The sequence below is a fragment of the Phocoena phocoena genome, chromosome 8 (assembly GCF_963924675.1).
Source record: "Phocoena phocoena chromosome 8, mPhoPho1.1, whole genome shotgun sequence".
Taxonomy (NCBI): domain Eukaryota; kingdom Metazoa; phylum Chordata; class Mammalia; order Artiodactyla; family Phocoenidae; genus Phocoena; species Phocoena phocoena.
The window spans coordinates 102,099,138-102,114,532 of NC_089226.1; the positions used below are offsets into that span (position 1 = coordinate 102,099,138).

At 51.9% G+C, this 15,395-nt stretch overlaps 1 protein-coding gene across 1 annotated transcript in view; it reads right to left on the reverse strand.

Moving 5' to 3' along the window:
• The window catches only part of MACROD1 (mono-ADP ribosylhydrolase 1), a 151,234-nt gene extending 147,173 nt beyond the window's left edge, over positions 1–4,061 (reverse strand). Inside the window, exon 1 of the mRNA XM_065882460.1 lies at positions 3,764–4,061. Coding sequence (XP_065738532.1) covers positions 3,764–4,061 — 298 coding nt within the window. The remainder of the gene's footprint in view (positions 1–3,763) is intronic.
• Between the last annotated feature and the right edge of the window lie 11,334 nt (positions 4,062–15,395).

Genomic DNA, 15,395 nt, shown 5'->3' on the forward strand with positions numbered 1-15,395 from the left:
ATCTTACAGATGAGGAAACTGAGGCTCAGGGAGCATGGAAGCAGTGGTGCCAGGGCTTGCCAGGTCTGATGACACCAATACCCGTTCTCTTTTTTAGCACACAGCTCTGCCCCTACCGCAGGTCAGAAGGAGGATCTGTGCCCTTCTGCTGGAGGCCAGGTCCCTCCTGTGGTGGCAAAGCCCCCAAACACCCCAGTGCCTGAACTTAAGTCCCCTCGCACCCAACCGCCTTACAGTAGGACTGTTTCCACAATCTTCTGATGAAAAGGCACAACCTGGCGGGGGCGGGTGGTAATGAGACACTCCAGAACTGAGGGAATTAAATTATAGAAATTAACCCCTGGCCAGTGAAATCAAATACTGCAGAGGTCTCTCAAAAAGACTGAATGTCTCCTAGCCAGGAAGATCAGCCTGATGGTATTTACCTACCTAGAGAAAGAATAGGTCCACAGAAAGAACAGGTCCACAGAAGTGGGCAGTCAGCTTGAACCCAGGAAAAAGGAATGTGCAGAACCCAGGCAGAATTTGACTATCTGTCCAGAGGACTCGCTGGGCCATGGACTGAGGCCTCTGCACCTGGGGCCCAGAGCAGGCACTCAGCACTGCATTTGTACTGGAACACTGAGCAACCGCCCGGGGAAGGGCATCCTCAGTAGGTAGGCGCACCCCTCGCAGGAAAGCTTGCCCGGCCTGCCCAGGGCAGTGGGATCAGCTTCCAAAATCATTTAACCAGCTCCCTAGTTGAGAACACCTGCTGCTGAGCAAACTTAAGACTATGAATTGGCTTCCACACGGCTTTTCCACAGGGAGAGGAGGCCCTGCCCATGTGCACATGAGTTTCCAGACCCACAGCTATTACATTTCCCCAGCGTGAACTGCACCTCAACCCTCCGAACTATACATCAGTCTCTTGTGAGTTTGGTTACTATGTGCCAGTCTTTGAGAGAGGATCATATCAGGCATAGACAAGCATTTAGAGTCCTGTGTAAGTATACCCCCAACAGAAAGATGAGCACATGTCCATCAAAGACATGTACAAGGATATTCACAACAGCTTTATTCCCAACAGCCCCAAACTGGAAACCAAGTGCCCATCAACAGGAGACTGCGTGCACAAACTGTAGTACATCCACACCATGGAATATTACACAGCAATAAAAAAGAGCAAACTGCCGGTACACCCAATAATGTGGACGAGTCACACAGATATTAGTAAAAAGAATCGAACACAGTATATGCCTCTGGTGATATGAAGTTCAAGAAGAAACAAAATGAACAGATAGAAAAATGATTAGCAGTAAGGGGTACTGATTGGAAAGGGGCTCAAAGGAACCTTGTGGGGCGATGGCAATGTTCTACCTATTGATCAAAGTAGTGGTTACACAGCAGTATACTTAGGTAAATGAACACTGATTGTAGGAATTCCCTGGCTGTCCAGTGGTTAGGATTCGGCGCCTTCACTGCTGGGGTCCCGTGTTCAATCCCTGGTCGGGGAACTGAGATCCTGCAAGCCGAGCAGCGTGGCCAAATAAATAAATAAAGGATCAAAGCTTGGACCCCAATCAGAGGCAGAATCCAGTTGAGGCAGTCCCTCAGTGTGGCGGTTTTAAAAATATGCCCCAAATTCTTTGATCCTCTTCCCTCCCAAAGGTGGAAACTTATTTCCCTCCCCTTGAATGTGGGCCAGATGAGGCATTTGGGCAACAGCCATTTCACAGGGGTGAGCCATCTGGGAAGGGCTCACTCCACCCCTAACCAAGTCCCCGCCAACCTCCTGAGAAACCCTGAGCCTGACCACCCAGCTAAGCTACTCCCAGCTTCCTGAGCCTCAGAGACTGTGAGATAATATAAATGTTTGCTGTTTTAAGCCACCAAGTGTCTGGGTAATCTGTTATTATGCAGCAACAGGTAACTAAGACACAGAGAGACCTCTGTGTGTCTCACCCCCACAAACTACCACCTAACGGCTGCTGGGGGGCGGGCGGCTTCACACCTACTGCTGGGGTTCCTGGGGCAAGCCCACCCTCCTCACACTGCCCCCTGACTGGACACTGGCACTCACGCGGCCCCATCTGCCACGGCTTCTTTGCAGCACTGACCTCTACCTGGCATTGTCTCATTGCCTTGATCACATCCTCTACCGTTTCTTCCCCCTAAGCTCCCTGAGGCCAGGGTCCTTGCCTGTCTCCCCAGCACAACAGTGCTGGCTACATAGAAGGCACTCGATAAACATGGACTGAATGAATGGAAATCCCAGCTCCTAGCAGAGAGCAGCCTGGGAATCCCTGACCCATCAGCTTCATGAGGTCTGGAAGTTTTCAGTGGCACCCAGGAATGGGAGGGGCGGAGAGCTGGGTCCTAGAAAAAGTGGCAGATCCAGGAACAGGTGCCTGGGCCCCTGGCCTCCCCAGCTCTCTTTCCCACCACCCTGGGTTACTGTTCTCTGACAGAGAAGGGAAAGCAGGGCTCCCTGTGGGGACAGTCCCCGTACCAGGGGGCCAGCCCCCACTCCCCACCCTGAACGGTGTTCTGGGGCCAGGGCTGAAGGGCTGACAAGCACTCCTTGTGTTCCGGGAGCAAAGTCAAGTGCTTCCTGCTGGTGCTTTAAGATCCCAGTGAAGGCAATGCAATTGATGACAGCGGTAAGTCATCTTGAACTCTACCTCCAATCCCAAGAGGATGCCTTCCCCTTGCCCCCAACCACAGCCCGCCCTAGGCCTGCCTTCCCAACCCCATTGGCTGAACACACTTCGCCACAAGGGCCCAGCCAATGAGCTGCTGTCCCTGTTCTTTTGAAAGGGGATCCAGCCCGAACGGTCACAAGAGCCCAGGGAGCAGGCCCTGAAGGGCAGGGGCAGCTGGACAGGCAGCCGGGGCTATTTGGGGCTCTGCAGGTCAGGTTGCCTGCCTTCCCTGCTCTATTCGGGCCCAGAGTCCAGCCCTGGGATTCATGCCCACCAGGACTCATGCCCTGCCCCAGAGCGGGAGGAAATGGATTGATTCCTGGGTATTGGGGGGCGGGGGGGGTCACTGTTCTCATAGGCACAACGCCCCATCCCTGCCCTGCCCCGCAGCTCCTCTGTCCCCCAGGAATAAGGCAGAGAGTGCTCACAAGTGTCCAGAGGCCAACGTTAAGGGCAAAAGGGCACCAAACCACGTGCCTAGAGAGGCAGGCCCCCCGGGTAGGCGTGGGGGGAGGTGGAACCGGCCTGCTCAGGGAGGCCACTCCTTGTGGCTATCTGATCCCACCAGGTGGGATGCCAGCCCCAGAGCTGTCCCCTCAGCCCATTCCCTGCCACTCTGCCTAAAATGCCACCCCTTGAGAAACCATACTACGCAAAAGCTGGGGAGTTCAGAGCCTATGTCAGATCCTGAAGCAAACTCCGAGTGACTCTGGCCTATTGGCTCTGGCACTGGGCCTCAGCTTCCCTCGTGCACAACAGATTAAGGTACTAGGTCTTGGATGCTCCCTGGGGGTGCCCAGCAACACATTTCAATGGCGTGAGGCCACCCTCCTTACACTGCCCCCCTCCTTACACTGCCCCCCACTGGGGACCTGGACCTGGTCGGGGCGGTGAACTAGTTTATGGGGCTGGGCACATGGGGGGCGTGGCTGTTAATGGGGTTCCATACGGGGCACATGGGACCTTAACTTCCCCAGTTCTCTGGGGTGGACGAGGCTGCTGGTGGGGTGCTGTCCAGCCGGAGAAGGCCCACGTAGTGCCGCCCTCGCCCCTCGCGCCCCCCTCCTGCTTACACTTACATTTTGCCTCCTTCCAGTCGGTGGAGGTGCTCAGGTCCACCTTCGCCGCCATGGCCAGGGGGGCCCAGGTGCGCACCCCGGCTCTCCGCCCCACCGCCGCCGCCCCCCAAGCCCCAACTCCCGCTGGGGTCCGCGCGCGCGGGTCGTACGCGCCCAGGGACGCCGGGGGACCGCACGCAGTGCTGCGGGTCCGCGTGGCACCCGCCGAGGGGCCGGGCCAGGGGCGCCGGGCGCCGAGCAGCTGCCCCGCCGCGCGCAGCTGTGCCAGGCGGCCGGACACTCGGCTCTGCAGAGACATGAGCGGGCGGCGCGGGGCGGCTCCCCGCCCACTTGGACTCTATTTACGGTGCTCGGGGAGTCTCTCCCTTATTTACTCGGGAACCAGGTGACGCGTGCCAACCCGCGGCGACCTGCTCAGGAGCCAGCGGGCCGCGCGGCCAGAAAACCCAGGCGCGCCGCTGGGCACCCTGGAACTTGTAGTCCGGGCCGCTGACGGGCCCCCGCACTCGTATACACACGTGCGCGCCCCGCCCGGCCAGCGGGGTCGCGCTGCGCCTGAGCCCAGCTCTCGCAGGGTCGCGCGGCCGCCGTGCGCCTCCTCTTGGGGCTGGCTCGGCCGCCGCCAACTTCCTGGCGGGAGGTGCCTCCCGCTCCCGGCCCCGCCTCCGCCCCTCAGGCCGGGCGTAGTGAGTCGAGCGCGGCTCCCTACGGGTCACCCGGGACCCGCCCCGCCCCCAGTCCCCGGGAGCCCCGCGTCCCCGCCGGCGGTGGGGAGGTGACGAGTGGTGCGAACGGGTACGTCCGGTTGGGCGACTTTCCCCAGGCCGCTGCGCTGCTGCTTCTTAGCCGGCGGCGGCAGGAACCGAACCTAGAGCAGCTAGGGAGGCAAAGATGGAAATCGTGTAATTTGAAGGCAGAAAATTAGAGTTCCAAGTGGCCTTCTCGGTGGAAGAATTGGGGTGATTTTTTTCTTTATATTTTTCCTAATTTTTTACAAGGACTATAAGGATGGATTTTTAAAATTTTAATGTCTTTCTATACCATTTTATTATTTGATAAATATGATACTGGATATTTGTTTGTTTGTTTTTGGCCGCCTCCCGTGGCTTGCGGGATCTTAGTTCCCCGACCGGGGATTGAACCCCAGGCCCACGGTAGTGAAGCGCAGAGTCCTAACCACTGGACGGCCAGGGAACTCGCCATAGTGGATATTTTTTTAACCTGGGACAAGAAGCCAGGGTTCCAGAGAAGGTTTTAGCACCAGCTTTGCTCGTTCTTACTCGGATGCACTGGCCCCTTGTACCTTGCTTCTTGAGATGTATATTAGGAAGACAGCTCTCAGGTCTGACTGGTTGCAGACCTGCCTTGTGCTCCAGGCCTCTCTGGCACTGAGTGTGGCGATAACTCTTCACAGGGCTGTGAGGAGGATCACAGAACCCTCCTGTGGATGCAGCTGGCACCACTATGGTGCCCAAGAGAGGATCAGTGGGAGACCTGTGGGCAGAGGGTAGATCAGAAGCCAGGAGACAGGAAGGAAGGGCCAAGGGCCCCCAACACTCCAGGACCACCAACGACGAGGCCTGCGCCTTTCCCCGAAAAGGTCAACGAGATGAGTTCAGGATGCAGTAGTCAGGCCCCCAGGCCTAAGGTCACCTCACCACTTGCCGCTTCTCCAATAACTTACCAGGGCAAGAAGGGCCTTGCCAACTGCATCCAGGACAGCAACCATTCACAGGGGACTAGGTACCAGCTGGAGCTGAGCTAAGCCCTCTACACCCGTTTGCTCTACTTCCATTAACTCACTATGTGCTCCCCACAGCCTGGTGAGGCAGCACTGCCCCAGGGCACAGATGAGAAGCCTGGACTGGCCCAAGGTCAACATGGCCTATGGGGGTCAGAGTCCAGGCTTGGGTCAAGGTTGTTTGGTTCCTATCTGTGGTCTGGTAAGTGATTACACAAATGTCACGGATTCAGGCAATGAAGCATGTGGGTGACGCTGTGTATTAGCTTCCCGTTGTTGCTATAACAAATTCCCATAAATGTAGCAGCTTAAATAATAAACAAGGGCTTCCCTGGTGGCGCAGTGGTTAAGAATCCGTCTGCCAATGCAGGGGACATGGGTTCGAGCCCTGGTCCAGGAAGATCCCACATGCCGCGGAGCAACTAAGCCCATGCGCCACAACTACTGAGCCTGCACTCTAGAGACTGCAAGCCACAACTACTGAGCCCGTGAGCTTCAACTACTGAGCCTGAGTGCCACAACTACTGAAGCCCACGTGCCTAGAGCCTGTGCTCTGCAACAGGAGAAGCCACCCAATGAGAAGCCCGCGCACCGCACCGCAGAATAGCCCCCGCTCGCCACAACTAGAGAAAAGCCCATGCGCAGCAACAGAGACCCAACGCAGCCAAAAATATAAATAAATTTAAATAAATAAATAAAATTCATTTTCTTAAAGTTCTGTAGGATACAAGTCAGACATCGGTCTCACTGGGCTAAAGATCAAGGTGTCAGCACCAGCTTCCAGAGACCACCCACATTCCTTGGCTTGTGGGCCCCTTCCTCCATCTTCAAAGCCAGCAATGTTCCATCTCACTGACCGGTCTTCCCTGGTGGTCTTTCCCTCTGACTCTCTTCCATTTTCAAGGCCCCTTGTGATTACATTGAACTCACCGGTGATGATCCAGGATGATCCCATTTAAAGTCTGCTGATTATCAACCTTAATTCCCCTTTGCCATGTAAGGTAACATATGCACAGGCTCCAAGGATTAGGATGTGGACATCTTTGGGGGGTGTTATTCTGCTTACTACACCCTTCCCGGCAAAGTCTGGGGAGGAGAATGCAAGGAGAGGCAGGGGACCCAGCCATAGAAAGTATCAGTGCCTATCAGGAGGCTGCCTTCTGCACAGAGCCTGAAATCCATGTCCCCCAGAGCCAGGCCATGGAAGCACCCTGGACACCCTCGGCATCTGAACTAGTCCTTCTATTTCTTTTTGTTGGGATTCAGCTCTGTTCTCACATGGCAGCCAGGATAGAGAAGGTCCCAGACAATAGCCTACCAGGGTCTGTTCTAAGAGAGGTCTGGGCCCCACACACGGATGGGTCTGGGCAGAGAAGTGCAATTCTGACTTGGCAAGGCAGGACCTCTTCACAGAGTTTCAGCTGGACCTTTTAGAAAAGGTAAAATCTTGCCAGGTACCACAGATGTCTATGTGTGTCAGGAGCATTCCAGGCCGAGGGACCTACAGAAGCAAAGGCATGGGAGTCTGTGGAGTGCCAAATCTTCTGGTGGGGCTGTAACACCCGCTGTTTTCTGTTGAGGATTTTTAATGTTGGAGAGGGTATTTTTTCATGCAGCAAAAAAGTTACCTACTGCTGCTTGTATTTAAATTAATACTGTATTTATTAAACTTATAAATTAAAAGAACTAGCTTTTCTTAAACATCCAAATGCAAGTTGCAAATCTAGTTTTCTATTTATAAATCTAATTTTTGTGTAAAAATAACAATTACTTTCACTAAGTCTTTGATGAATATTTAATTAAATTACAGGTTCAACAGATTAAATTCTGAAAATGAATGCCAATTGCAAACTTAGGTAATTAAATTCCCTAATAGATTTTAAACTACATTTTACAGAGTTGAAATAGCTGGTCCTCTCAAATGCCTCAAATTCTCAGCAGAAGAGACTTACACATATAACAAGCATATATATATTTTTTTTTACAAGCATATTTTTTTCTTTTTTGTTTTTTTTTTCTTTATAAGCAGGGAGGGAGTAGCTGGTAAAGATGCCTTCATCCCCCACCTTATTCTCCCCTCCCAAGCCAAGCATATTTTTTTCTAATCAGTTAGCAATTGTTATACACTAATAGATTAAACTTATAAACATGGTAAATCAGTTCTCTTAAATATTCAGACACCGTTTATGAACTTAGATCCTTTTATACTGTCTCAGTTATCTTTTGCTGCCTCATAAACCACTGAAAACTCATTGGCTTAAAATAACAACCAGGCCTCCGCAGCAGCAGTTTGGGCTGGGATAAGCTGGAAGTTTCATCTGCTGGTCTTGCCTGGGTCACTCCTGTGTCAGACGGCCACAGGGGCGGGGGGCCCAGGACGGCCTCACTCATGTGACTGGCAATTGGCGCCGGCCGTCAGCGAGGCCCCTCGGTTCTGTCCCATGTGACCTCCACTACGCCAGACTGGGCATCTTCACAGCATGCTGCTCTCAAGCCCTGCTCCAAGAGGATGTCAGCAGAGGCTGCAAAATGCCTCGAGGCCTGACTCGGAAGTCACACTACATCACTTTCACCACATCGTGTTGCACAGAATTCACACAGTCACGGCATGCACTGCAAGTCACAAGGCCAGCCCAGAATCCAAGAAGTGGAGAAATAGACTCCATGTCTTCATAGAAGCAGCCAAATCCATGGCAAAGGGCAGGCATACAGGGATGGGAGGCATTATTACAGTCATCACTGCAGGCTGTCTCCCATTCATTCCTTTCTAATTAAAATTGCAAATCAAATAGGGTAGATTGATGCATGTTTCAAAACATTTAATAAACATGCAGGTATTAGCAGAATGATTACAAAACTTCCTAAACTGGTAGCAAGATTCTGGGTTTGCTTTTCTGGCTTCCACACCTTCCAGGGTTGCAAAGCTACCCAGAGGAGCAGATTCACCATCTCAGCAAGACTGAACATGCAGTGGGGTGCGGGACCACAGTACAGTGAGGGTTTCCAGCTTCTGGTCTTTAAGACGAGAGCAGGACCCAGGATAACTGCCAGACCTAAAGAGACCCACAAGTCAGTGCACTCCTCTCCCCAGGGGCTTGATTTTAAAGCCCAGTGCATTATTCTTTCCTGAGTCTTTCAAGTTTTAGCCCTACCCCATTTTACCTGGCCATCTTTCTTCTTTTTACTGCCTCATTCAGAGAGAGGAACCCCTGCACCTCCCAGGTCCCCCTAACATCTTTGCTGTGTGACCACAATTTTGCACCTCCCTTCATCCAGGTTGTAGCGCTCTCTTCATATTTTATCACCTACCTGTTTCATTGGCCAATATCATATTGTTGTTATACTGAGAGGTGTGAAGGGGAAGGATGGATTACAAGGTACTAAATGTCCAGAACATGTAGCTATAAATCATAGGCCTGCATGGCAGAGGCCCCTCCATCTGCTTCCTCTCAGTGTGGGTCTGAGGACCTGGCCAGTGATCCGGAGTGGCTCACACTGCCTTCCTCAGGGGAAGGGCCTCAGAGGGCCCTGGAGCTGGCTGGGCTGGCAGAGGTCACTAGCTGCCCCTCCTCTGACTTCAGAGAAGGCCTGGGAAGGAGGTTGATGCTCTGGGGACATTTAGCTCGAATAGCAGTGTTCAGTGTAAGAAATTTTTTTGTCCCCTCACCCCCCCCACGCCACACCGTGCAGCCTGTGGGATCTTAGTTCCCTGACCAGGGATCAAACCCATGCCCCCTGCAGTGGAAGCGCAAAATGTTAACCACTGGACCACCAGGGATGTCCCCATTGTAACAAATTTTAACAACATAATAGAAAGTGAAAGCCTCTGTTATTGGCTGAATCGTGTCCCCCCCAAAAAATTCATATGTTAAATTCCCAGCCCTCAATACCTCAGAATGGGACAGTATTTGGAGACAGAGTCTTTAAAGGGGTGATGAAATTAAACCGAGGCCCTCAGGGTGGGCCCTGACCCAATCTGGTGTCCTTATAAGAACAGGAAAGTTTGGGAGGTCCCTGGTGGCCTAGTGGTTAGGACGCTGGGCTTTCACAGCCTAGGCCCACGTTCAATCCTCGGTCAGGGAACCGAGATCCCGCAAGCCACGTGGTGTGGCCAAAAAGAAAAAGAAGAGGAAAGTTGGATACACAGACACTGGGGATGCGTGCTTGCATAGAGGAAAGACCATGTGAGGAAACAGTGAGAAGGTAGCCATCTGCAGACCAAGGGGAGAGCCCTCAGAAGAAATCAGATCTATCAGCACCTTGATCTTGGACTTCCAGAACTGTGGGAAAATTAATTTCTGTGGTTCATGTCACCGAATCGAATCTGTGGTATTTAGTTATGGCAGCCCCAGCAAATGAATGCAGCACCCCTCCCCATTCCCAAACACAGAAGCAACAACTTTAGCCGTTAGCTATACATCTGTCTGGACTTTTCCCACGCATACATATAATCATATAGAAAGATACACACACTTTTTTTTTACCAAAAGTAAGATTCGGCATACACACTGCTGCATGACTTTCGTCGTTCTGCAGTCTATCATGGGCATGTTTCCATGTCAATAGCTACCGGAGTGTTCTTTTGAACACTCACTAATATTCCGTCCTCTGGCAGCGACATCGTGTTTCCCAGTATCCTCCATGGATACACATGTAATTGGGTGCTATTCCTTTTGCTGTCACAAACAGGGCTGCAGTATACATCCTTGTGCCACCAGGCTGGGCCCAGGTGGGATAAATCTGTAAGTGTGGAATTGCATTTTGTTTTTTGTTTTGGCTGTACGCGGGCCTCTCACTGTTGTGACCTCTGCCGTTGCAGAGCACAGGTTCCGGACGCGCAGGCTCAGCGGCCATGGCTTACGGGCCCAGCTGCTCCACAGCACGTGTGATCTTCCACACGGCACGAACCCGTGTCCCCTGCATTGGCAGGCGGACTCTCAACCACTGCGCCACCAGAGAAGCCCTGCTTTTTGTATTTTAAATAGATGTTACTAAGTGTAACTTCCCATCAATAGGACATGGGAGGGCCCATTTCCCCATGCTCACACTCTGCACTACTTGGTATTTCTCAAGAAACAGATAACAGAAACAGTGGGATTGAGATGTTTGAATCTGAAGGGACTCAACCATCTGGCCCAGAGAAGAGTAAGCCGAATAGGGAGCAAGGAAGTCTAGAGGGAAGAAGGCCAGAGAGCCTCCCTGGGAGGGGCTGAGGGTCCCATGGGGGAGGAGAAGGATGACCAGCTCCATTTGCTCATTCACCAAACTCTTACAAGCACGGACTAGGTTCCAGGCCCTGAGGGCACACGGCAGTGTGAACAAATCACAGGCCCTGCCCTCTGGAAGCAGTATCTAGGGTGGGAGGCCTCGATATGGCCTGGGAGCCCAGGCCGGGGGTCCCTTCTGCCTCTGGCCACCTACCAGTTCAGGGAGCCAACACTCCGTTCCCCTTCCCAAAGCCAAGAAATGGCTGGGGACTTGCAGAAGGGCCCGTGTCCAGCTGACAAAATTTGCTGATGAACTGGATGTGGTTGTGAAAGTCAAGGATGCCTCCCAAGTTTTCAGCCTGAACCAGCCCAAGAATAGCGAGGCCACTGATGAAAGGGAAGTCAAGGGAGAAACAGCTTCAGGGGAGATTATCAGTTCTGATTCGAACACGTTGGGAAGTCCATTTGCCATCCAAATGGAGACATTGAGGAGGCAGCTGGGTAGACAAGTCTGGAACTTGGGAGCGAGATCTGAACCGAAGCTAATGTGGGAGTCATCCGGGATGTGTTTATAGCCACGAGACTGGCTGAGAGCAGCCCGGGAGGGCCTGTGGATGGCGAGCTCCCGGACTGGGTTCTGGGCTCTCTGATAAGTAATTATCAGATAATAATTACCATCGTTTTATTCCTTGAAGTATCTGGCACAGTTCCTGGCTTTGTACGAGTTCACTAAATTGAGCAGAACTCTACGGCACTTTATTTCCCCCTCACACTTTTCCTGCTAATCAGGACTCAGACTCTGTGGTAACAGGTAGCTCTAAGTTGGAATCACTCCGTTAAGTGGGAAATGAAAATATTCTTTAGGGATTTCTCAGAACATGGAATGGAACTTCACTCTCACATGGAGAAGGAAACTCAGGTTGTCTTAAATTCCCACTCCAACACTGAAAGTTCTTATAAAAACAAAAATTCCACGTTCTACAGACGTGAGAATTCTGAGCTGCAACCTTCCCCTAACCCCCACTCCTCACTCCTCACTTCTCACTCCCATGCCGACCAAGGATTGAAACCAGGCCACGGCAGTGAAAGCCCGGAATTCTAACCACTTGGACACTAAGGAACTCCTGGGAGAACTTTAAAACTGGGAATTTGCTCTGCAGAGAATCTGGTTGCACGCAGTGACCCCGTCAGTCTCTCATTTGCTGCAGGATTTACAGCCTCAGAGTTGACTCCAAACGCAGCCCTGGCCATTTTGCTCCCCACCTAAAGAGCAGCATGAATCACTTGAAGCGTCACGCATTGCCAAGGGCCAGGATGCCTGCTGTGGCGGAGCTTATGCTTTAGTTCCAGGGAGCTGGGGAAGGGGACACTGGCCAGCCAGCCTGCATCACTGCCTCCTGGCCCCCAAGGGAGGGCTCTGAGTTCACTTGGAGAAGCCTGAGTTGGTGGAAATCATAATGTTCAGAAGTGGCTTTACCATGACACTGGATAAGCTTAAACCTCAAGGTGCCTCATTCGCACTCCTTCTAAAGTGCCATGCTTTTTTTTAATCTATATTTTTCTTTTCTCAAAGAGGGCTCTCTGGGACTTCCCCGTTAAGAATCCACCTGCCAGTGCAGGGGACACAGGTTCGAGCCCTGTTACAGGAAGATCCCACATGCTGTGGAGCAACTAACGAGAGCCTGCGCTCTAGAGCTCGCAAGCCACAACTACTGAGCCTGTGAGCCACAACTACTGAAGCCCGCATGACTAGAGCCCAAGGTCTACAAGAGAAGCCACCACAATGAGAAGCCCGTGCACTGCAACAAGAGTAGCCCCCAATCTCCGCAACTAGAGAAAGCCCACACACAGCAACAAAGACCCGATGCAGCCGTAAATAAATAAATAAATAAATAAACAAAAATTGGAGTATGGATTACTTTGTTTAATCCTCAAGAGTGACCTTGGGAAGTCATAGGCAGTTCATCATCTTCATTTACAGACAAGTATACTAGAAAAGCCTTCTTTGGGTTCCTTGAAAATTCCAAATTTGTTTCAGTCTCAGGGTCTTTGCACTTCCTGTTGCCCTGTCTGGAACGCTGTCTGTGTCTTGCTTTTCATAACTGCAAGTCTAAGGGGCCTTCACTAACCCCCCACCTCTAGGCACTCCTTCCCTGCCTCCCTGGTAACTCTTTATTCTTACTTTTTGTTTTCTTTATAGCACTCACCACTCTTTAGAATTATCTTTATTTGTAACTTTATTTTTATTTCACACATGTATATGGTACTTATTCTGTCGTCAGGCACTGTTCTCAGTGCTTTGTAAATATCCAATCATTCAATCCTCACAACTTTTCTAACACTGAAACTTTTTCACCCACATTTTAAAGTGAAAGCAACTGAAGCACAAAGAGGTAAGCACGTTGCTAGAAGTCACACAGCTGTGGGGTTTAAGTACCATCTGTCTCTCCCACTAGAAAACAAGGTCCACGTGTGCAGAAGCTGCATCTGAGGGCTGCCTTGTTCACTGTTGAGCCCCTGTACCCAGAGTACTGTACCACACACAGAACTACAAAAAAGATGTGTGACAGCAGAGACCAGATCACAGAGAGGGAGGGATGGCAAAGAAGCCTGGAGAGAGGCTGTTGAGGAGACGATATAAGGCCTCAAAAGGCCTCCAGAGGTGGAGAAAGAGCTGGGCTGGGGGGCAGCAGTGGGATTGGCAGGAGTGCGGTGGTCTGGGGACGGTGCCAAGAAGAAAGGAAAGGTCTCGTTGACAGATTTAACTTAGCAGATGAGTAAGAGGCCAAACACCTTGGAGTCACCTCCTTCCTTCATGCTCTGCATCCATACATCAACAGATCCTGTCAGCTCTTCCAAAATGCATTCTGAATCCAACTTTACTCACCCATCCTCTGCTCCCACCCTGGCTCATGGCACCATCACCCCTCTCCTAGAATCCTGCAACAGCTTCCTAAGAGGTTCTTCTGCTTTCATCCTCTTCATTGATACAGCAATCAGAGGGATCCTGATAAAACTGTCAGATCACATCACTTTTCTGCATGTTTCCACGTGAACACAATTGCCTCCCATTCATCTGCTCCCGCTTCCTCTAGCCCCACCTCCCACTCCCTCCCTGCCCCTGCCATTCTGGTCACAAGGCCTTTGCATCTGCTGTTCCCTCTGACAGCAAGGTTCTTCCCTAGGATATCCATGAATCTCACTCCTTCACTTCCTCAGGTTTTTTCTCAAGTATTAGCTTCTCACTGGGTTTGATCTGGACCCCTACTGAAAATGCAACACTGCCCCCTTTGCCCAACGCTCTGCTTTATTTTTCTCTACTGCAGATACAGCATGCAAACTTTTTTTAGTTTGTCTCTCATTAAAATGAGCACCACAAAAACAGTAATTTTTGTCAGGATTGCTCACTGCATTTCCCCAGTGCCCAAAATTACCTAAAAAATTATAGGGCATATTTGATGAATTAATGATTACCTGCTGCATGCAAAACGCTGTACAACGCACCTGGAAGACAAGGAGCTAAAGGAAGAGACACAAGGCCCTTGTAGGCCCTACAAAATGTGGTACAGATACCAGTCTCTGGTTTAGTATGTGATTGGACACATGTGTAGACCATGATGCTGTGAAAGCAAGTAATAGGTGGACAGAAATTAGTGAGTTCGTCGGGGGCAGGTCGTCAAGGAACCCTGACAGCTCATCTCAGCCTTAAAGACCTGAGGAGATGCTAACCTGGCAGAGTTGGTGGAAAGGCGATCCCAGCAGAGGAAACATCTTGCAGGCAGGCCCCAAGTGAAGGAGCCCACCTAGTTCAAGGAGCAGACAGGTCAGTGTGGCTGGAGACTGGTGCTGAAGGTGGAGGACAGGGAAAGAAGAGGTGGGAAAAGTAGGCCTGCCATGTTAGACAGGCCCTGATCCCCAATCTAAAAGCCTCCAAGAGTTTCGAGCAAAGGAGGGGGTTATCAGGCAAGCGGATCTACAGTGACCTTGGCTGCAGTGTGAGAATAGGTCAGACAGCTGGGATGGAAAAGAACGCTGTGGAGACAACCTATTAGCATAGAGGGCAGTTAAACCCTGGGAAGGGACAGCATTACCCAGCGGGGGCGGGGGAGAGAGGTCACAGCAGGGCCCAAGACCCTCATCTAAGCTCCCTCCAGACCCGTCATGGGGCTGCTTTGCTCCGTGAACCAACCACATGCTGGTCCAGGACGAAAAATCATTTCTCTCTCACGCCCTAAATCCTTTCGCTTCTCTACGGGTACCTGCCCTGCCTCTGGCAGAAGAGCCGCGATTTAAGGACCGCCCAGGCCGCCGCCGCCCGCCAGGTGATCGGGCACCTCAATGAGGTCTGTTGTCTCCCTTACCCCTTTACCTCCGGATAACGGAGATAGCTCTCCTTCATTAAGTAATAAATAGTCTACTGCATAAATATGAACGATCCACGGCCCTGGATTACCAAACTCTCTTCCCGAAAGATGCATAGAGGTGGTGCCATTCCACGGAGAGTCCCCGCCAAGGTGAGATTCCAGGCCTGTCCTACCCAAGCCCCAGCGCCTTCACCACCACGCGGGATGTTGGAACACCCAAACCCAACAGCGGGATCCGGGAACGCGTCGGGGGGCCCTCCCGAGGCCGACCCAAACGGCCCCCCGACCCCCGCCCGGGACCCCCGAGCCCGACGCTCGGG